Source organism: Pseudochaenichthys georgianus, chromosome 19 (genome assembly GCF_902827115.2).
Source record: "Pseudochaenichthys georgianus chromosome 19, fPseGeo1.2, whole genome shotgun sequence".
Taxonomy (NCBI): domain Eukaryota; kingdom Metazoa; phylum Chordata; class Actinopteri; order Perciformes; family Channichthyidae; genus Pseudochaenichthys; species Pseudochaenichthys georgianus.
This window is the reverse complement of record NC_047521.1, coordinates 20,118,310-20,140,867: the sequence shown is the minus strand read 5'-3', so window position 1 is coordinate 20,140,867 and position 22,558 is coordinate 20,118,310. Positions and strand designations below refer to the sequence as shown.

Sequence of the window (22,558 nt, the reverse complement as noted above, 5' to 3'; positions counted from 1 at the left end):
GGGATGAAGGCCAAGAAGACAATATCCATGATGCACAGGTTCAGTATGAAGAAATCATTTGGTGTGAAAGGGGTCCCTCTCTTGTAAGTCTTGAAGATCTCCCAGAGGATGGCAATACATGCAGGAAAACCAAAAACAAAGGACAATATTGTAATAACAGCCCAAATATTTCTGCCCACTGCACGGCTTTCACAAATTTCAAAATCAAATTGTTCCCAGATAAATCCGGATGTGTCAGAGTTGTTGGAAAGACACTTGGAAAAAGGATCAATCTGATACAACATCATTGAGCCGAGTTGTTGTGAGGAGAGAAGACCTGACAGAAATGAAAAAATGAATTTAAAAACATGAACAACATGCTGTGGACAACACAAATTACAAATAGTAAAAGAAGAGACACAAATGCTGGAAACGTACACACAGAAAACATGCTTCAGATTGACTGCACAATGGTTCATAAGAAAAGGACTCATACTGTACCTTTTTCTGAGCTTGTGTATGGATGTTTTCACTGAGGTGCTGCTGTGTCTTGTTGCCTGGACGAAGTATCAAACATCTGTGAGAATGTATATCAGCCGTCAAACTTATGACCTGTTGTCAGTGGCACTCTTGCAAAACATGTACTTATGGAAAAGAGCAGAACCGCAGAGGACCATGTTGAGAGACATATACAAAACGACCTTTTGTTTGTTTGCACTGCACTGTCAGTAGATGTATTCTGACCTGCCAGCAAGACAAAGCGAACATGATCCATGCTGGTGAGAGCATTAATATGTACATCATTTCATGGCAGTCCATCCAGTAATTGTCGTGCCAATCCTTTACGTAGACGCCGAGTTAGTGAAGGACCAAGGTCCGTACTGTGGGATTCTCCCTCTGGATATTTGGTTCTTGGTGATCCTTCCAGATGTTGTTAAAATATTTCACGGAATTATCTACTTGCTGGTGGCTCTTGAGTCAGAGAATCATCAAAGTCAGATAAATATATCCTCTGGGGACCAGGAATGTCATGGTGGCCCATCTAATAACATGCCTAAAAAGAACCACTACAAAACTTTAAATGATAATCACATCTATTATAGGTGCCACTAATAATAACTCAAAAGGACTTTTTACAAGTTAACAATACATCTGATCTTGAACAAGACATGTGAAGAAGTGGACATAATAACTGTGATGACAACAATAGGTATGGGGACTATGTTTTTTAAAGGTCTCGATCAAGGCATTCAGGCAGTCACTATTGTTTTTTCTTTTCAAACAGCAGTTACACAAGATGGTACATTTGAGCGGTGAAAACATTGTGAGCTCCCAGAACGGACAACACCGATGTCAATCACACAGCCTAAAGCATGCCCTGCTTTATTGTTATTTCACTCTAAACGAGACCATAGTTTCCAAATCATGACATATTGAAATAGACTTAGAACTATAGTCAGTGGAAAATGTTTACTGAGGTAATAAATATACTGAGAAGCAGGGTTTTTTCTCATAGACTTATAGAACTCTATTTGCAACCAGAGAAGTCACCATTGGCTGGCTATCAGGACAAATGCAAGTTTAAAGTACTTGCTCATTGCTTAATCTTGACACCTGAACTGAATACATATCAAATGCTGTAATTATTTTATGTCAAACAATATGGAGAAATCTTTGTCCATCAAAGCAAAATCAAGGAAAAAATCCCACTAAAAACATGTCGTAATGAGATTCTAGCATGACATTTTCTATTATCTAAATATGCAAATGATAAAAGCATTATTGAGTCAGGACTATGGCTTATTTGAGAATTAAGTTGGATTTATCTCAACTTTCTATCATATCCGAGCTAACTAAAAATGACTTCTGAAGGTAAAATGTTCTTAAGCTTCTACAGCGACTACTTTTGTAAAGAGAGGCAGAAAGCAAAGGACGCATCATTTAAGACTTCCTGCAGCATCCAAGCCTCACACTATCCAATTTCCCACAATTTTGTAGGTGGATTATAGGCATGATAGCGGATCCCAAACTGGAAGTAATAGAAATCAGATAACCAATAATACAAATGTAGTATAACTCATCAGATTAAACCAAATTCCTAAAAGAAGCACTTTCTTGTAAGTCTTGAAGATCTCCCAGAGAATGGAAATAGATGCAGGAAAACCAAGAACAAAGGACAATATTGTAAAAAATAACCAAATATATGTGCCCTCTTCATGCTCTTTACACTCTTTAAAATAAAAGTCTGCCAACCCATGTGTGTCAGAGTTGTTGGAATGATGCTTGAAGGAAAGATCGATCTTAAACAACATCATGGGAACATTTGTAGATTAAAGACCTGCAATACAATTATACTTCTGTTGAGCATTGATATGAAGTTCACACACACTCAAAACATACTGCAAGCTAGAAGCTTCCATAATAAACATAATGTAGCTTCTATTGAGGCTTTAGAGTCTGGAATTTGTACTAATGTGATACTGTGTCTTATTGCCTTGATCGAACATCCGTGGGAGCTGCTGCATGTGTTTGTAGACTTTAACAAATGATTGAGCTGATGCCAGGCGCAGTTTTGCAAATCATATATTTATGAAAAAGAGCCAACATGATATTCAAATTCTAAATTGCATCTCAATACCATTGCTTGATAACTATTGTAATGTTTAAGTGAACACATTGAATGAATGATGCCATAGAATATCCATTAACCTCTGTTCGTCAAAAGTGATGCAAATAATCATCATGCTCTGCAAACAATGTGTTATGGAAACTCATTTGTAAAACCATTGAGTGATGACCTGACATACTCATGTTGTTTTAGCTGCTAGCAGGTGAGGGGAATAGGGTGCAACTTGAACATCCTGTATATTATAGGCAAAGTAGGTGTCACATCTTGGTTGTGTTAGTACAGATGTGCTGTCATTGCTGATGAATGAATCCTGAAAGTATTGCTTAGGTAAATAAGAGGTCACTGAGTTAAATGAAAATGAGCATCTGTAGGCATTGGCAAACTACTAGGAGAATGCATTTCACACATTTCTATTAACAGGATTTAATAGAAGCCTGTGCAGGCCAAGGGAGAACATAATAAACACTAGTGATGTTTCTTTCTGGATTCAAAATAGATGTATGTCCCACTCCCAAATGGGGAAAACCCCGTGAAACTCAGCATTTCTGGCACAAAGGCAGCCTTTTTTCCCCAGAATTTGGAGCAAAGCTGCTGTGGTGGTGCATTCAGGGTATCTCGGAAACGTTCCCGATGTGAACTTGTGAGGGCATCTAGATGTTGTTGACATTCAAGTTGTGAGCAAATCAGGCATCACATTAGTTATATATTGACTCTCTATAACCCAAACCCCTCAGTAAAATGAATTAAAAAATATACTGTTTACAAAACATACATATTGTGCATTTTGTTGTGCTTTATCGTGATATATAGGATTTTCGGGCCATCTCGTGAAAGCAGCACCAGCCGCCTCTGTGACGCTCATAGTCGCATTATTTTTGTACTCCTGTCGCCGCCATTGCTGCCATATCACGAACATCTTTTAGCAGCTGGGTGCAGATAATTTGATACATTAAAGTGCATTTTTGTTTATAACGTGAAGGCTTTCACCACCGGGAAACCGCCCTGACTACATGGAGTCAACCGTTGGCGAGCCTACTACAACGTAATACAAATTACACAACCTTAGCAGAGACAATACGTTAGCTCACTACGCTAGCTAAAACAAGCTAGCATATGTGCTTCATGCTCTTATTTTCCTGCAGGTAATTAGTTCTCCAGTAGAGGTTTATTTGTGTACGCTTTGAAGATGTCACTACACGGTAAACGTAAAGAAATCTACAAGTACGAGGCGCCATGGACGGTGTACGCCATGAACTGGAGCGTCCGACCGGACAAACGGTTCCGCCTGGCGCTCGGTAGCTTCGTGGAGGAGTACAATAACAAGGTAATAATAATACACTTTATTTATATAGCACCTTTGAATAACAAGGTAACTTCACCTGGTACAATAACAAGGTAACTTCATATGGTCCCATGGGGCTTTCTAAAGGCAGACAGGACCAGGGATTTAAACATAATAACAAACTGGATGAGATTTACTCTCATAATATTAATTTGCATTATAATTGTTTACCACCATGCACCCAACTTATAGTAACGGTTCCAGTGGATAAGCATTATTATATTATTATTATTATTATTATTAGATTGATAGGTAGATATTTTTATTGATCCAAAATTGGGACATGATTTAGTTTGAGCAGCAGTGTGTTCAGTCATAACATTATTCGAAAGGTGGACGAATAAAAAACAACAAATACAAACATATCTACAGTTAAAAAGACATATATCACAAATAATATAGAAACCAAAATATTGCAGCAATAGAAACATAGACTTAAACTACAGGAGCAGAAACATATACAAAGGATAGTATATAGATATTATATATAATAATGTTATATGTGTTTATTGAACAAGGACCATGCATAAAAATACATTGATCTCAAAAGGAAAAGAGATGCTATATGGTAGCTTATAGCTCATATCCATCTGCAGTCCCAGGTACACACATTAAAACATTCCCTAGTGCCTATGACACACACAATTAAAACACAATACATATGTATAAAATATAAATACTAGTACTATTCCTTTAAACTAACCTCTCAAGTTGGCTAGACTAGTTTGCACCATGGGAAAAAGTGTAAACATCTGAGCAGGTTTTAATCTCAGCTGTAATCATATTCTGATTCCTTACATCCCATTGTGGAATGCCTAAATATATATTATATTGATATTAAAACGATGCCGGATACAACTTTGTTTTAATGCGATTATTTAGAATACATAGCATTGATATTGATCTCCCTGTCCTTTTATAAAATGATGTTTTGGTGCCTTCATTTGAGAATAGCATCATGTACCAACATGTACCAGTGCAATGGCATTAGTGAGTTGCATACATTTGAAAAAGTTAGTTTCATAAATCATTAGTCGACTAGATTTGCTTTCTTAGATCTTGCATTACTGGAATAAGTCAGATCAGTTTTATTATGGAAATCTAGTTATTTGACCCACACTGACTGTATTGCTCCTCTTCCTCAGTGATGCTGTGAGGACCCACTCGAGCTGAGTTATTGTTTTGTTTCCACAGGTTCAGATAGTTGGTCTGGAGGAGGAGAACTCAGAGTTCGTATGTCGAAACACTTTCGACCACCCATACCCCACCACCAAGGTCATGTGGATTCCCGACAGCAAAGGAGCGTACCCTGACCTGCTGGCCACCAGCGGAGACTACCTGAGGATCTGGAGGGTAAGAGGACCAGTCTCACCTGAGCCCATGGACTCGTTGTGTCATAGGAAGACATTACAGAGAACAACCAAGTGTACAGTGTATTTTACACAGTATGCTACGGATATATCCACAGTAAAGGTTCAGAGTGCATGGCCAGTGGCCAGCTCATTACTTCTGCTCTATATGCCAGAGCAGGAAACTTCAACGATGTGTTGCTTGTGTCTGTATGAACTAACAAAGACAATGTGTTTCTGCTGACAGGTGGGCGATACAGAGACCCGACTGGAGTGCCTGCTCAACAATAACAAGAACTCTGACTTCTGTGCACCACTCACATCCTTTGACTGGAACGAGGTGGACCCAAATCTGTTAGGTAAAACCTCAATGTAGGTTTGATGGAAAATACAAACTGACAGTAGTCATTATTTGAAAATGACATTGTTTTCTGTGCAGGTACTTCTAGTATCGACACTACTTGTACAATCTGGGGGCTGGAGACTGGGCAGGTGCTGGGCCGGGTCAACTTAGTGTCGGGTCATGTGAAGACGCAGCTTATTGCCCATGACAAAGAGGTAAATGTGATAGATAGATCAAACCTTCAAGAATGTTTTGTTAATTAAAATGGTGCTCAAAGATAATCTTAAAGTTTCCTATCTTCTATGTCAAAATGTTTTCACTCACTGATCACTGTATGGTTGCTCTGCAGGTGTATGACATCTCTTTCAGCAGAGCAGGGGGGGGCAGGGACATGTTTGCGTCAGTGGGAGCGGACGGCTCGGTCCGCATGTTTGACCTCCGTCACCTCGAGCACAGCACTATCATCTATGAAGACCCGCAGCACCACCCGCTGCTCCGCCTCTGCTGGAACAAGCAGGACCCCAACTACCTGGTCACCATGGCCATGGACAGCATGGAGGTTAGTCTTTTTATTTTATTCTAATCAACCAGATAAGTAAATGTAGAACCAGTTCATATTTACAAAGTTTCACTAAATTAGCATCAATCTTGACACAGGGTACTTAAGATACATTGTGGTTTGGATCCCTACAGGTTTTTGGCTACTATGCATTCAAGGGTGGTTTTCACTATAAGTAATGGTTTCTTTTAGGCGGAGATTAGAATTGAAATGTGTTTACTATGTTCCATCTGAATTTACTCTGACACAGCAACATCTATATTGTATTCTGACACTTCTACAGCCAACTCGCAGATGTGTTCTTGCTTTGATAAAAACAATTATTCATATACCCCTTTTTAGAAGTGAAGATATTCATTGTGGGCATGTCCTTTTCGAGCCTGAGGCCTGAACAATAGGCTCAGGGCTTAACAGGTTAAGTGCTACAAAGCTGAAGCCTAGAAACTTCTCTTTGACTTTGTTATTGTACATCTGTAGAAAAGCAAGAATTTAAGATGATATAAGATAATATTAAATAATAGTTTTTTCCTCATTTGTTAATAGTTTGCTTGTAAGCACGTACTGCATTAAAAACCCAAATTCATTTAATAGTTGAGAATCTCAATTTCTTTGGGTAGTTTTTAAACGTTTAACTAATAAATCTACTTAAATAAAGCACATTTTTGACTACTTTGTCTTCATTCTAAGGCTCTCTTTGTTTAACGACCGTACATTTGTTGTTTCTTCTCTCTTTAGGTGGTGATCTTAGATGTGCGTGTGCCCTGTACTCCTGTGGCCAGACTCAACAACCACAGGGCCTGCGTCAATGGCATCGCCTGGGCGCCGCACTCCTCCTGTCACATCTGCACAGCAGGTATGCAGATTTAACACATAGTTTGCAATATTCACCCACACGTTTATTTGCAGTTTGAGGGCTTTGCCAATGAATTGTTGCAATTACTGTCAATATGCACGAGGGGGAGCCGCGCTTACGCTATTTATGTTCACGCAACAAAGCTTTGTGTGAGTAAATATACACGTTGGACAAAGGAATTTGTGGGAGATAGGTGTCCTTGCAATTTAGTGTAGTGTCCACCGCTTTGTATTTGAAGTCCATCCCCACGAATAGCAGGACAAAATCTACTCTGAGTTTGTTCAGGGTTAAGGAATCACTGAACAAACCTCTCCATTGAGGCAGCTGTTCAGACATTCTTCTCGTAGCAGAATGGATCGACAGGATCTGATTGAACTCATACTGACAGAGATTTCCTTAAAATGGTGCCATATACCACCTTGTCCAAAACAAGCCTACAGTGAAGCCAGATCAGACTGGGCCTGTATTACAAAACACTGCTGTGCTGTTTCTTACTACTGATCTTCTTTTGGTGTCCTGCTGAGAAAGAAAGTCCGCTTTAAAACAAAAGTTATTTACCAGATTCAGGCCAGTAACGTGTATTGTCAGTTCTTCCTGTTTAAATAAGACAAATCAATTACAAATCAAACTTCCTCCCCTGCTCTCTGTCTAGCGGAGGACCACCAGGCTCTAATCTGGGACATCCAGCAGATGCCGCGGGCCATCGAGGACCCTATACTGGCTTACACGGCCGAGGGAGAGATCAATAACGTCCAGTGGGCCACCACCCAGCCCGACTGGATTGCTATCTGCTACAACAACTGCCTGGAAATCCTCCGAGTCTGAGCTCCAAGAAATGAGGCAAATCAAAAACACTCCCAGTTGGATTAACACGCTGTTAAAGAAGGACAGAGCAATATTGAGTCTGTGCTCGCATTGGATTACTGTCGATACAGATTATGTGTGTAAAGCTTTTTCAACCGAGTGAGAACTAGAGTCTCTCTGCGCTTGTCTTTTTGATACAATATCAAGATGTCCTGTATCAGAAAACTCAGGAGCACCAAAACAGAAATGGTAAGAAACTGTTGTCATGTGCAGACATGAACAAAGGTCCAAAACCTTCTAGCGTCAGCATGTTTTCTCACAGACAATAAGGCTAGTCAGTTTCATGTTTTTATATGTTACACGGGGCATTGTTTGAGTACTCTTACTACCCATTACAACGCCCTCAACCATTCATTTTCATTATGCAGCAAAATGTAGTTTAGCCACATTTAAAAGTGGATTGAATGTGGTTAATGTGTTTTTAAGTGTTCATATATTCCGTAGTTTTTTTTTTTTTAAACCTATAAATACTTATTTTATTCAACTGAATATCATTTGTGATATGAAGAACATCTCTGTTATACATACATTATATGTGCAACAATTTACTAGTATTGACCATAACACATGTTTGTTTTTGTGCACCACTTATTTTATTCATATCACAATTTTATTTTATACATGAATAAACCGTCCCTCACAGTTCAAACCATTATACAGATTTTTTTTTTTTTTAGACAAAAACCTTTTCACAGTGAGCTGTCAATCATCAACGTAATGGTGAGAATCTATAGTACAGATTTACAGTTAGAAAAGGTTTCACTGTACATAACTGAGAGAAACACTGCCTGAAATACATCAACCAACATCTTTACACTAGAGAATCCTACATTTTTGTCCAACAGCCTAGAAAACTGACATTATATAACAAATGCTGTGAGTCCTGTTGTGATATTAAGTTCTGTTGTGATATTTGGGGTTGGGAGGGGATGTGAAGACGTGGGAGTGAACAGGAGTTATTTCTTACTTGTTGTAGGTATTTCAGTACGGGGTCATGATGTGTGATTATTTGCTCAACATAAAGTCAGAAAACACATTTTTCACGATTCATTTTCACTGATCAGATCGCATTTTGAAATTGTTCTGCAATGTAATATTCAAAATGAATGGATACTTAGCAAAAATGTTGAGATATTATTGAAAATGTATGTCACACCACAGAAAGGATCAGATTTATTTTAAGCAACAGTTTGACATTTCTGGACAAGCTTTTATATCTTTTTCAAGGAGACCTAGATGGGAGGATTAATACCACTTCCTAGTTCAGTTTATCTCAAAGTCTGAAAACAGGGAAACAGCTTGCCTGCAGGGAGCTGTTCTATTTCTGGAGCACAATGTCTTTAAATGAAAGCGGTTCGTAGCAAGAGCCCCAAACACTCTTGAGGAAAAAAAGGTTGGCAAAGCATGTCCATTTAAGCCTCGCCCAAAATGATCATCATGAACGTAAAAATGAAACATGGCTTATGTTGGTACTCACAGGCATCGAGCTAGAAGTTTGTGGAAGTCTCCAGTAACGTGCAATGAGTACACGGGCATGCGGGTAGGTAGACAAGTAGGTCAACTAATCAAAGGCCTGCACACCCACAGATATGAGATTTGTATACTTTTTATATTTTATTTATGAACTGCTGTCAGAGTGTAAAGAGTACTTTAAAGGTCCCCTATTATACTGTTTTTCATCAATATAATATAGATCTGATATATACAAACGTGTCTCTGAAGTGTTTGGCTCCAAATACCAAGCAGATCATTGCGGCATTACCCATAATCCCCTCTGTTTCAGCCCTGTTTGTGCTGATTCTCTGTCTGTTACTTCAGATGAAAATAAGGAGCCCCTCCCCATGCCCCTCTGCGAGATATTTGGTTAAAAAGAACACAATGGTGCTCTAGGAGGAGACTCAGGTGATAAGGAGGGGGGGGGGGTTACCTTGGTTGGTGATTGGCTAATGGTTACACGAGCCAAAAAAATCGCTATGACATCATAAAGTGGCCACAATCTGATCAGCTCATTTTCAGACAGGTTTTTATATAAATGGATCAGAACTAATAGAGCGTGAATCTTTTTTCCTGAAACTTTCAGAATGTCTTTACACAGAGGGGACACATGTTTATGTATAAAAGACATGAAAAAGTGGATTTTGCATAATAGGGGACCTTTAACAAATACACAATCATGTTTTCTTAAATAGCTTTAAGAAGCAGTGTCATTACTTTCAAAGTCACACTGGTTGCCTCCAAATCTCATCTCTGGAGCTCCTCAGGTGACGGGCAGCACAGGGTCTGAGAGGTGTTTCTGGATGCCAGCCAGTCCCGAGGTCATGTCCAGGTTCCCCGGCAGCGAGGGGTACCGGAGGCTGCCGCACAGCCCGGGGCTCTCCAGCAGGGTGGATTTGACTGACGGCTGCTGCGGAGACAAGCCTGCGTTGGTCTCACTTTCAGGGGTGACGGTCATGAACATGGTGTCGTCTGAAGCCACAGTCACATGGATGCCGCTGGACAGGGACTCCTGGGACCTCTCGGTGAATTTAAGGTCAGTCTGGGTAATGCTCTGGAGTAAAGAAAGAAATCACCTTTTTTAATTTAGCGTCTTAGCCCTTGTACCTCACCAGGGAGATTTTTGCCTTAATATTTTTCAATTGCTTTGTAAAAAGCTAGTTTTTAAAGACCGGCAGACGGAGGACGGTTAGCTCTTGGAAAAAATAAAAGTATCTTAAACTTTTATCCATGTATTTTTTCTTAATGTCTTTCATTTTTTGTTTTTCTTTCAATGTTTCTTTTATTATCTTTTATTGTTTTTAAATGCCTTTATCTGAATGTCTTTCATTTTTGTAAAGCACCTTGAATTGCCTGGTGCTGAAAGGTGCTATATAAATAAACTTGCCTTGCCTAAATGAGAATATTTTCATAAAATCATTTAATTTTGGTCAAAATCAATGAAAAAAGGTGTGACACTAAAGACACGTCTATTATAATTATTCTTAGCATAGTTTTTACTTAATTGGGCAAGTCAGGTTTATTGATGGTCCCTAAGTGAACCCCTGTGGTTAAGAGAATGGACTCGGATGTGAGCTAAAGGTCTAATGAATATGTATTAGTTTTTAATGAAGACTAAATCTGGTTAAAAAAATGTGTTTGTCCTGTAGGGATATCTCATTTAAAGTAAAGAACAAGAGTTTAATAAAATACGAGGAACAAATCTCCGTTGTTATTAGTAGTATTAGAAGTAAAGCATAATTCCCTACCTGTGCGGGGGCCCGGCTTTCGATCTGTAGGGCGGGGGAGGGGTACATGCTGTGCAGCACTGGGGTCCCAGCCCCATACGGGCCAGGTTCATCAGTGGGGAGTGCACCAGACGATACGCTGCTGTAGGCGGGAGGAACAGGAGCCATCTGCCTCTGGAGCAGCTGGAGAATAACATTGATGTCGGCTGTCATGCGAGTCTCCAGTCTGGGGAATTGAGAGACAATCAGAGTGGCAGATGTCAATAAGTGAAGGAACTATCGAATAATCGTATTTGCTTCAACTGGAATGGGGACATGAAATGAGAAACATTAGAGTTTTGAGCATTGGAATTTGAACACATTTTCAGATCATTTCTTTATTTGTATATCTAACTGTAGATTGCCTCCTCTATTATTTCCTTGAAAACCAGCCAAAGGCCTCCCTTGAATTCACCTGTTGAGCTGCGAGTGAAAAACCTCAAGTCGAGACTCCAGCTCAATGGGCTGATCTTCTGTGAACGGTGGTGGGTGGTATGAGTTTCGGACAGATGAAGATCTCCAAGTGCGACTGGAAAACTGTTGTGGCGGTCGTTCTGGCCAGCCCTGATACATTCCTGGCACATTCAAAGATGTAGCTAAGGCAAATATAAAGACAGGTTTACCCATTTAGGTTGTGTTACAGTAATGATAGTCCAAAAATATTCACTATGCAACATCAGCGCATGTTGTTAATTATAGCGTGTGTGTTTACATTAAGACACATATCTACCTTGGTCCAACACTGGCTCCCTCTCCAGTGAGGTGCTACTTGGGGGGATCAGCTGCACTGCAGAGGGGGGGGAGTCCACTCTGGCATCTTGTGGAGGGTATAGCTCAACTTTGGCACTGTGGGCGAGCGGCGTAGCCAAGTCTTCACTAGACTGGGAACACGGGGATTCGCAGCTACAGTTGTCATCCCAGTGGGCCCGAGGAGGGGAGTGGCGATTGTGCAAGGACTGATGGGGGTATGAGTCCTCATGATCGATTCCATCTGTTCACAGGAAGGCATCAACATGTAACACTTTTAAACGTAACGTAATATTATCACATAAGTCCAAGTTATCGGTAGAAGGCAGTTATTTACCAGGGTAGAGAGGAAGTTCGATTTTGAAAGGCTTACAACACTGATTACCAAGAAGAGCCTTGTATCCAAAGAATTGGCAGTTAGTTTGTGAGATAATTGTGTTCTCCTTTACGCGTCTCACCTGGCCTTATTCTGCAGTCCAGGGAGTGGTTTCTATGTCTTAGCTTGTGTCGACACCCGTAATCGTCACCAGAATCATCAGTTGTTATTATTGGTGGAACTTGATCGGCCTGATGAACATAGAAAGAACAACAGTTAACCTGTTTATTTGGCTTTACAGGCCTAAAACAGCAATCAGAATTCAAATATGGAAACCAACAACAACATACATCTCTCAGGTCAAAGGTTATCTCCAGGTTCTTCCAGAAATTGTCTGCGAAGCCGGGGTAGATATCGAGGACCTCCAGCAGGTCTTCCCTCCGGACACGGTGCAGGTCACAGTATGTGATGGTGTGTACGTCTGCTTTGGACTTCCCTGGCTCATCGTACAGGTTGATAGGCTCTCCAAACACGTCATTCTTTTCTGCAAGAGCATGAATATTTGTATGAGATAGTCATGATGTTTTTCAAGCATTTTTGAGAGACTGCAGGCAAAACGACTGAGGCTTGTTACCTAATATTCCGACCACCACATCATCCCTCATGACTTGGATTGAACCGCGTGCGATGAAGAAGAGAGAGTCCAGCATGTCTCCATAGTGGATCAGAATATCTCCTGGAGGAGCGTGGACTGTCTTGAACCTCATACTCAAGGTGCGCAGACAGGCCTGACTGCCTCCATGGAAAGCCTTACAGTTCTCTAGCAGAGATCTGTTCAAGTGCAAATAGATGTCTGCCTGCAGCGAGCCTGGTAATCCCTTCATCACCTGAAAACAGAAAGACAAGACCAACAGTATATTAGTGAGATGCAAAAGAGGGATATTAAACAACCTCAACCAAGTTGGACTTTTAAGAAGACCAGAACACTCAGTCTTGTAACTTTTTACTTACACCATTCATGTCAATGCCATTTGTGTAGGACCAGGCGTGTTGGAAGTGCTCCTCCAGCCTTTGGCGAAGGCATCCTGGGATTTGGTGGAATCGGATGAACTCTTTGACTCGCAGCATCTGGGTGTGGTAGCGGGTTGTACCAGAGTACAGGCGCTGGATGATGGCTGACACATTCCCAAATATGCTGGCATACATAAGAGCTGAGAACGAAAAATAAATTGGGAAACAGATCATAAGGGTTCAGTGATTGTGGGACTTTAGTACGAATATCTGTTTAAAATTCAATGAAGATGTTGGGACTGTACAAAAAGTGCAAAGGTGGATGTGCTTTCATAATGATGAATGATGGGGTGGTTTTGGCGCAGTGGTTAGAGCGTTGATCATCAGATCAAGGGGCGTTGATGAACTCCAGTTCAAAACCCGCCTCGGCCGCCACTGCGTCAGGCCGTTGTGTCCTAGGGTAAGACACCTTACCCGCATTTGCTCCTGTGGGTATTGTCCACAGTAATGACATTTACATGTCTAATATGTGTAATATGTAATTGTAAAGCGCTTTGAGCACCTGTAAAAGCGCTCTAATAAAAAAATGTAATGCATTATTATTATTATTATTATAAATTCCTCATTTTTTGAGACATTTACAAAAGGTAATTGTAGTTGTAGGGTAAAACCCAAATAAATCCTAATTAATGATGGGAGATTTCAGACTCCATTGTTACCCTTATCATTTCTGTACAGTCCCGCACAGTGATTTCAACTTACAGCCAATAACCATGACGCATATGGAGAAGATCTTCTCTGAGTTGGTGTTTGGAGAGACGTTACCAAACCCCACGCTGGTCAAACTGCTCAACGTGAAGTAAAGAGCCGTGACGTACTTGTCTTTGACGGAAGGACCCGAGCCGGTGTCGGTATCGTTGTATGACTTGCCCAGTTGTTCAGCCAGGTTGTCCAGCCATCCGGTCTCAGTGTACGGCCTCTCCACAAAGCCAATAGCGTACCAAATACAGGCGAGCCAATGGGCAATAAGCACAAAGGTGCACATGAGCAGGAACAGGACAGCAGCCCCGTATTCAGAATATCTGTCCAGCTTTCTTGCCACGCGGACCAATCGCAGCAGTCGAGCTGTTTTCAGCAGGCTTGTTAGGGTTGCCATCTTTGGTGTCCATTAACGACAGGGAAGAGGGGGTTAGGCAGGAAAACGGCCATTCAAATTACAGTTACTTGAGATAACTAATTGAGGAAGAAGTTAAAACATTTGAGGAAAGAACAATTATATCTGAGTAGATATAGAGTGCTGAAAGATTCCTAAAAGCTTGAGTTGGTATTTTATTTCAATTCCTGTTCCCTTGTCCATACGTTTTTTTGTATGGGTTTTTGGTTAGATTGCTCAAGCTTTAGAGATATTCACCTTGTTCTACAACATTAAATGCCTCACTAAATACACTACTTGTTATTCTTGAAGCTTTTACTTGAACTTAAAAAGGCAATAGCTAACAAGCGGCTAAATGAGACCACAGATGTTGTCTGGGACATTTAACATCAGTGGTCTAATGTTGATATTGTAACCGTGGTGTGGGTTACATTAGATTGTTATGAAGATGATCTTGTGTAAGTATCAAACATTGAGCTGAATTTTGCAATAATCTGAAAGATAATGAACAAATCATTGTTTTGCTTTCAGTCAAGGGAACCAAGGTGGTGCCAACTTCAAGGTTGGCCTACAAAACGACATCATCTCTGCAGCACTCGATTCAAACGGTGTTAACTTTGGTTCTTCTGGAAAAATCATATAATATAATCTGCAGAGAGGCAGATCTCTTACCTCGTCAGAGCCAGATCTGAAAATGAGAAGGTCGAAAGGGATCGCTGCGAACAGATCAATGGGGAACCAGCCTTTGATATAGTGCTTGGCTATCCGGCTCGGCTGTGTGATCACTTCGTCGTTGCGGTTCACGTAAGTTGTGCGAAGGTTGATGACAATATCCACAATAAATAGCACGTCCACCAAAAGGTCTGCCACGTTCAGAGGGTTGCATGTGTAGCCACAAGTATAACTCCTTTGACGTATATCCCCATGTTCATCCAGGAGAAAGGTGGCCGAGTAGGGAGTGAAAACAGCTGTGTAGAGAACCAGGAGGAGAATAATCCAGTCCCAAAACGCCTTGAACGGGCTGTAGTGTAGCAAGATCAACCATGTTGTCTCTGGCACCTGGAGTTTGTATTCGGGCAGCACATCAGACTCCAAAGAAAGAACCTAAATATAAAGAATGCTTCAGTATGCAAATGTTTCAATGTTCCCTTCCATCATATTTCTTCTATAGTGAAATCTGAACTATAGATTTTTAGGAGCATTTGAATGCATTTTAGAAAGACAATTTGTTCTCCCAGAAACCAAATGAACACTTTTACTTTAACCAACATTACAAATATAGCTTTTCACTTTGACACAAAGCAAAACAAGTACATTCTGTTAACTAATATTAAACAAAATACCTTTCTAGAAGACACACAGCGACCATGTAGGTCCAACAAATCCTTGACCACCATCTTGTCATTGGTGATTCCCAACAGAGGCGTGACTTGAGTAAAGTTTACCCCACAGATCATACAATTATTTCCAGATAGTTAAAAAGCAAAAAAATGTTGTGGTCTATAATCTACTATGCAGGATCTGACTGAGTGCCGGATACTGGTGAGCTGGGGGGGGGGGCTGGAATGACGAGTTGTGCGTCACACGACAGAGTTCATGTGCTGCCACGCTCCTCATGTTCTCTTCAACTTAACATTGGAAGCCCTGACAAGTGTCACACTCATTGCAGACAGACAGTTGTATTTACCAGGTGCACAGATAAATAGTTCGATATAGAAAGATGGAAAATGTTAGGTTTTAGCAAGTGACCCCGTGCAGCAAGGTCACAAAGCGTCAACAGTTGTAGTTCATCACATCGCTTCCCAACGACGCAGTGATGCAGAATGCCGAGCCTCAGGGCGACAACAGCGACAACAATAGGTCTGAATTGAACCGGTGCTCAATTAACTTTGCTTTTCACGCCCAGAAGGAAAACACCCAGCCACCAAACCACATACTGATTTTTCCACTAGCGGGTTAATTAGTGTCAGTCTTTCATCATGGCAACTTTCGTAAAGCCTCAAAACACGATTAATATGATCTCCTTAACGACGGCGTTAACCTGGCAAGCAGTGAATGCATCTGTGACGTCCTTTCTTGCTCCGTACCTGTGTGACCTTCTCCTTGACGTTCTGTGAGCAGTCCTTCACCTTGGAGGGGCTGAGCAGCTCTATCCTGGGGGTCGGAGGCGAGCGGCACTCAGGGCCCCTGCTGGCTGGACCCCCACTTATCTTAAGGTCTGAGTCAGACATAGAGCTCTACTGGAATACAGGTGAGCAGAAAACACATTTATATTCAGGCCAAAGTGAACCAAAAGATTATTTTTGCAGATGTATACTTCTTATAGTATAACATATAATTGTTTACTTCATTATTCTATTATTTATCATTTTCTAGCTTTACTGGACTAATACAGTAGATTCGTATACCATTATATTTTCCAATTTCAAGCATGTCAAGCAAAGCAAGTGACTCAGTGATGTTTAATATTCCGTAACGCCCTTAACAAATTAATCTCAGCTCGATTTCCCAGGCTGTGCCCCTCCCAAAACACTTCTGCCCTTTAACACCAGATTGATAGATATACTTTATTGATTCCAAATTAGGGAACAAATGTGTTAGACAGTCTCAATACTTGACTCACAGAGTCAGAGGCACGGTTACATAGTGGAAAAATCGCTATCAAATCTTCAGCAAAGCTTAATTTCATTGCAAGTAATATAACGTACCTGATTCGAAACCAGAATGTCAGATCCTTCTTGGACTTAGACAACCATGACTCAGATATCCACACTTCAGGACACTTTCTGGACAAAGTGTTATCGAAAACATTCACTCTCTTCCTTCATAGTTCATATTTAGGCAAAAATAAATGAACTTCTGTCATTCAGACGTCAATGTTGAACCCTCCACTCGGGCACAGGGCAGAGGACTGGCCTGCAGCTCGCATGTTGCCGCGTGACACTCACCAGCACAGGAAACGAATCAATGCCATGCTATAGCTGAGAGGAACTGAGGGGGAAATCAATGATGAGCATTGATAAACAGAGCAAATGGGCTCAGTGCCATTATGCTGGACTTACCCGCTAAAACAAAATCACGATTTTAGTGTCCTTGTATGCAGTTTGGCTGTGTAGATCTAAAATATAGTTCAGGTTGTGATGTACATCACACTGCTGTAAACAACAAAATCGGCCAGCTAAATGTAGCTGGCTCAATATATCACATACATACTGTTAATGTGGGGTCTTATTGACAGTCATTTGTGGGGTCAATGACCTGTTATTATGACACTGGCTCAAAACGTCCTTCAGTTGTAACCTTCAGCCATATACTCTATATACATAAATATGTGTGTTATGTGTTACTTCCCTTTGAAATTTGAGCTTCAGTGTGAAGAATGATGTCTCTATTTGTATTGTATACGTACAACATGATTTTGTGACTGAACATACCATTTATTATCAAGGCCAAATATTTGATGTGTAAACTTGAATCCTCCAGACTCGAGCATATACCCTGATAATTGACTTTTCAGTAAAGATTACCTTTTATTGAATTTAACAGTTCAACTTTGTCATAGAAAAATATTTGCATATTCATAAATTATGTAGGAAAACGAGTAGATTTAAATTTAAATACTTTTAAAGGGGCTATTGTACTGTACATCTCATTGTGTCTTGATGGTATCTTTAAAAGAAAAATCATATTAAATTGATCCATGTCAACATTGCTTCCATATTCAATGAATACAAGTTACATTTGATTTTGGTAAAACGTTTAATCTTCTCCGGCATCCCATGAATGATGAGCTAAAGGAAAGGGACGTGAATGTGGTTATCAATACTTACTATATTACAAACTTTTAAATACAGCATTGACTGGAATAAAATAAATGAAAATGCAGAAGTCTTTTGGCGCCGGCTGGTAATGATACTCTATTCATTTCAATCTTTTGAGAGAATATATTAAAGAAATGTCCATTTAAGTATACATCATGATAAGGACCACAACTTTCTTCCGCTTATAGTTCCTCACAGACAAGCGGTACAGGTTTTTTCTCTTTCGAAATATAATATCCAACATATGCGATATTCAGCGTCCACAAAATGTCCCGGATACGTCCTCAGCTGTCAGCCTGGATGTTGTCCCAGACTTGAACTACATCTGGACAGTCACTGAGGGCTTCTACTAGCATTAAAGCCGCCTCCAGCTGATTTTCCCTGAGAGACAAAGATATGCGTGGTACAAACTCCAACCCAGCAGACGCGATCTCCAATCCAAGCTTCCCCAGTGAGGCCCGCAGCTTACTGGTTTCCACCATGTCACAGATAAACTGAGGACAAAGAAACAAATCACAGTATTAGTTCAACTGTGGTTGGGCTGCAATTTACTATTATAGTACTCATCAACATTGTGTCTTTAAATGTGAGAAAATAGTGTCTTTAATCATTTCCAAATCCCAAGGTTAGGACAGCATTTGATCTGATAAACAGTCAAAAACACAAGATAGATACGCATTAAAATCATTTAAAAAAGAGAAAATACATTTTGTTATTTTCTTTATGGGACTGGATATTTCTATTGTTCCCTCATATTTCTGGACTGCTCTCCTTAGAAACATGTCTGACCTTCAGGATGGGCTGCTCCTCCTCATCCTCGCTCTCTTGGACATCTTCGGCTCCCGCCTCGATGGCCAGCTCCAGAGCTCTGTCTGTGGAGACGTTCTGACCCGGGACCACCACCACCCCCTTCCTGATGAAGTTGTGGCGCACTCCGTCTGAAATCATGCCTCTGTGGGTGAGTAGTGGGAGAAAACATAAGACTACATTAAACTTCATGAGGCTATATTTGATTGAAATACATAAACCACATATGGGTTTGTATTAGGTACGTTTTTTGTTTAAAAGCTGTATTTTTCTCATTGTTTTGTTTATATTCTTAGCCCAGTAGCCACTAGGGACATCTAGTGGCTACTGGGTAGTGGTGTAAGTGGTAGTAATACTATTGTCCTTAATACTCCAATACAAGTACAAAGTTCAGCAAAATGTTTTTTAACTATCAACATTAAAAGTACTCAGTGTAGAATATTTTCACAGTATAGTAGTGTTATAAAGTGTAATCATTTGCTTTTATCGCCTTGAAATATTGTGACATGTGATGTCATTTCAATGTTGTAGTGTGCAGAATGTTGTAGTGTGCAATTCGTAGTACAGAACTGCTTCATATCATATAAGCATATTATACCCGTTCTTTGAGAGCAGCCGTTTGATTTCATGGTTGGTGCCTGTGCGGTTGTCAGTCAGCACCTCGATGAGCAGCATGCACCCCCCCGGCCCCCGAGCTTCATAAGTGAGCTGCGACCCTGGTTTGGTCTTTTCCAGTCAAGCCAAGGAAAAATACATGAATGAGTTAATCGCAGCATTTTATATCATAACAATAGCATTTTCATGATATGTTCTATACTGGATAAGTATACAGACAGGTAACAAATAAGGAAACATTTGTTGTTCTCTTTGCCAAGAAGATTGATGCTGTTAAGTATAAAGGACTTAAGCTGCTATTATAATAATAATAACATATTTTTAATTATTATAGCACACTTAGTCTATCAAGATATTTTTTTCACATTTATTTTGTCATTCATTCATTATATTTGCTTTAGTCTAGGTCTGTAAGTGGTGGCTCAACCTCTTATTAAGAAATTGTATTTTGTTTCGTTTTTTTCATTCATTTTTCACCTACCGCAGTCTTGATGGCGGCCTCTATGGATGTTTTGGGCATGTTCTTGCTTCTGCACTGCTCCAGCACGTTGGCTAAATTTACATTCATCCCTGGGTTGGTTCCCCCTTCTGCAGATTACACCAACATCACAATGAGCTGACATGAAACGCTCCGAAATGTATATGCAATATCTTATTGTCTTTAAGACTCTTGAAGATCTTACCTTTCACAGCTACCTTTATCAGTAAAGCAAACTTCATGAACATCTTGCACCTCGCCATATCTTTAGGTCCCTTGATGTGTTTCACCTTTGACCACTTGTTGTGTCCTGCACAGAGGGCGGAGCACACCTGCAGCGACCGGGCAGGAGAGCTCCTCCAGGGCGGGTAAAGCACACATGAAGCCGGGAAGAGGACGCACTCCCCCGGGTGCAGAAACCTGCCTGAGGTCGCTAGTGTCCGGGGGCGCAGGATCCGGAGAGACCTCAGCACCGCCGCACCAGCCATGCCCTTCAGAGTGGATACAGTGTTACAGTAACCTGCTGTACATGTGGAGGGAGACACTATTACGAGCTGCAGAGCTCCGTCTGCAGGTGAGGCCTTTAATTTCAGAAACCTGTAACTTTCACATCATTAAATAAATGTAAAAGCCTTAAGTTTTCCAAACGTACAGTTTGGACAAGTCGGCTGAACACGCAGCTGCTGCTGTCCTTGTTATGAGACCGGTTACTTCCTGGTTGTGACGTCAGAACGTGACGTTAGAAATGGTCTCTTCAAAATAAAAGCGCAATAAAGCGACATAAGGAAATGGACAGTTCACTACAAAAATGAGAACAATACAAGATAATGTATTGAATAAAAATGTTTATTTCTACAAAACTACACCTGCCAGGCATGCCATCATTATATATCACAGCTGGTAAAGGTGGAACTACTTTGAATGACTTTATGTCTACTGTTCCTGTGTATCTCCACCTAAAATAACATGTCTATTTAATAATAAATATATTTGTTTGTATAAGCTAACCATTTGAATATAAAGTAAACTTGTTATGGAGTATAAAGGTACAATATTGGCTTCTAAAATGCAGTGGATTAGAAGAATGAAGTAGCATAAAAGGAAATAATCAGGTAAAGCAGACATTTACATTAAATTAAGTACAGCACTTGCGTAGATGTACTTAGTTACATCAGTATGTTTGTTCGTGTCAAATATTCACAGACGTTGCTGGTTCCTCATCTAATGAATACCATGCATACTAAATATTTATATTGTTTATTGTCATTTACATTCTCCAATATAGTTGTATATATTCCTGGGTCATTGTAAGGAGTGCTGAATGAGAAAAATGTTGAATAACTCGTAAACCATGGGAACCTAACATCTCTTAGAGGGCCCCTGGGTGTTTCTGGTTGACATTGGGAACATTTAAATATAAGCACACATGTTAAACCACAACTGATCCCAAAAATAAGCCAAATTATTATTTATGATTCCCTTATCATTTGTGTATTCATTATATCTGATAGTATCAGCGAGGTTAGTTCTAGAGATGATAGGTTAATTGGCACAAACAGTAAGCAGTGTGAGTCTGGTCTGTATCATTGTCCTTCTAAAATGTCCGAGCGTGAGAACTGGAAAATAAATGTTGGACTCTTGGCATGGGACCAACGTTTATCAAATCATACTGCTTCTATTCATGATAAAGGGACATAATAATAATAATAATAATAATAATAATAATAATAATAATAATAAAAAGCCTGTGCTCCATTCTTGTCTAGGATAAAAAAACAAAAACATAAAAGAACATTTTTGTGCACTAGAGATCTGACCAATATACGTGTGACCAAAATGTGTATTTAGGTGATAACGTATAAGACTTAAGTTATGGTCACAATTAAGTTCTAAGGAGAAGGCTTATATTCTAAGGAAAATTGATTAAATATTAGTTTTTTACTTAAACATACAGGGAGTGTAATTCAAAGAGCTTTACAGCAAAGGCAAGAAAATATAACAATTAAAAAAAAAAAGACAGAATTACACTTGTGAAATACTACATTGAAATATGTTGAAATTCCATACATTTACTAGATATAAATTGTACAAAATGTGTCTGAATATTTGAAAAAAGTATTACTTTCATGCCACAATATTGTTATAGCTTTCTTTTGAGTTAAAACTTCGTTAGAGGGTATTCTAAGAAAATATTGATATATGTAATCAATTGTGATTAAATCAGGAAACAGGCAAATATTGTATTACTGCCACTGCTTAAAGTCTTCATGCCTAATGAAAACGTATATAGCTCCGCCCCTTTTACTTTGTCTGGAAGGAGACAAGCAGAAAAAAACAGCCACAGAGAAACAAACAGATCTACAAACAAGACAGCAGAGACAGAGGAGCAGAGCCGATGAGCACGAAGGGTTAACTGAGGTGGAAGCCACAGC

General features: G+C 40.0%; 3 protein-coding genes across 5 annotated transcripts; 1 reads left to right on the top strand and 2 right to left on the bottom strand.

Annotated features, from left to right (window-relative positions):
• Positions 1–3,469: 3,469 nt before the first annotated feature.
• LOC117464950 (DDB1- and CUL4-associated factor 7-like) lies at positions 3,470–8,954 on the top strand. 2 transcript variants are annotated; one of them, XM_034107739.2, is made up of 8 exons: positions 3,470–3,650; positions 3,751–3,932; positions 5,145–5,303; positions 5,547–5,658; positions 5,739–5,857; positions 5,992–6,201; positions 6,937–7,054; positions 7,707–8,954. In XM_034107739.2, the coding sequence occupies exons 2-8, from the start codon at positions 3,795–3,797 to the stop codon at positions 7,877–7,879; spliced, it is 1,029 nt and encodes a 342-aa protein (XP_033963630.1). In that variant the 5' UTR covers positions 3,470–3,650; positions 3,751–3,794; the 3' UTR covers positions 7,880–8,954. The 2 variants fall into 2 exon arrangements, with proteins under 2 accessions (XP_033963630.1, XP_033963629.1); XM_034107738.2 differs by having other exon boundaries at positions 3,470–3,932.
• A 2,937-nt stretch (positions 8,955–11,891) lies between these two features.
• On the bottom strand, positions 11,892–16,636 carry kcnh6b (potassium voltage-gated channel, subfamily H (eag-related), member 6b). Its single transcript, XM_034107124.2, has 8 exons — positions 16,493–16,636; positions 15,078–15,509; positions 14,015–14,408; positions 13,253–13,452; positions 12,876–13,128; positions 12,592–12,785; positions 12,384–12,492; positions 11,892–12,169 (listed from the first exon to the last, which is right to left on the bottom strand). Exons 1-8 carry the CDS (start codon positions 16,634–16,636, stop codon positions 11,892–11,894), a joined length of 2,004 nt encoding a protein of 667 aa, XP_033963015.2.
• Positions 16,637–18,020: 1,384 nt separating this feature from the next.
• Positions 18,021–20,832, bottom strand: taco1 (translational activator of mitochondrially encoded cytochrome c oxidase I). 2 transcript variants are annotated; one of them, XM_034108024.2, is made up of 6 exons: positions 20,779–20,832; positions 20,332–20,649; positions 20,130–20,236; positions 19,632–19,759; positions 19,016–19,178; positions 18,021–18,720 (listed from the first exon to the last, which is right to left on the bottom strand). In XM_034108024.2, the coding sequence occupies exons 2-6, from the start codon at positions 20,612–20,614 to the stop codon at positions 18,511–18,513; spliced, it is 891 nt and encodes a 296-aa protein (XP_033963915.1). In that variant the 5' UTR covers positions 20,615–20,649; positions 20,779–20,832; the 3' UTR covers positions 18,021–18,510. The 2 variants fall into 2 exon arrangements, with proteins under 2 accessions (XP_033963915.1, XP_033963916.1); XM_034108025.2 differs by having other exon boundaries at positions 20,332–20,617; positions 20,779–20,829.
• Positions 20,833–22,558: the final 1,726 nt, after the last annotated feature.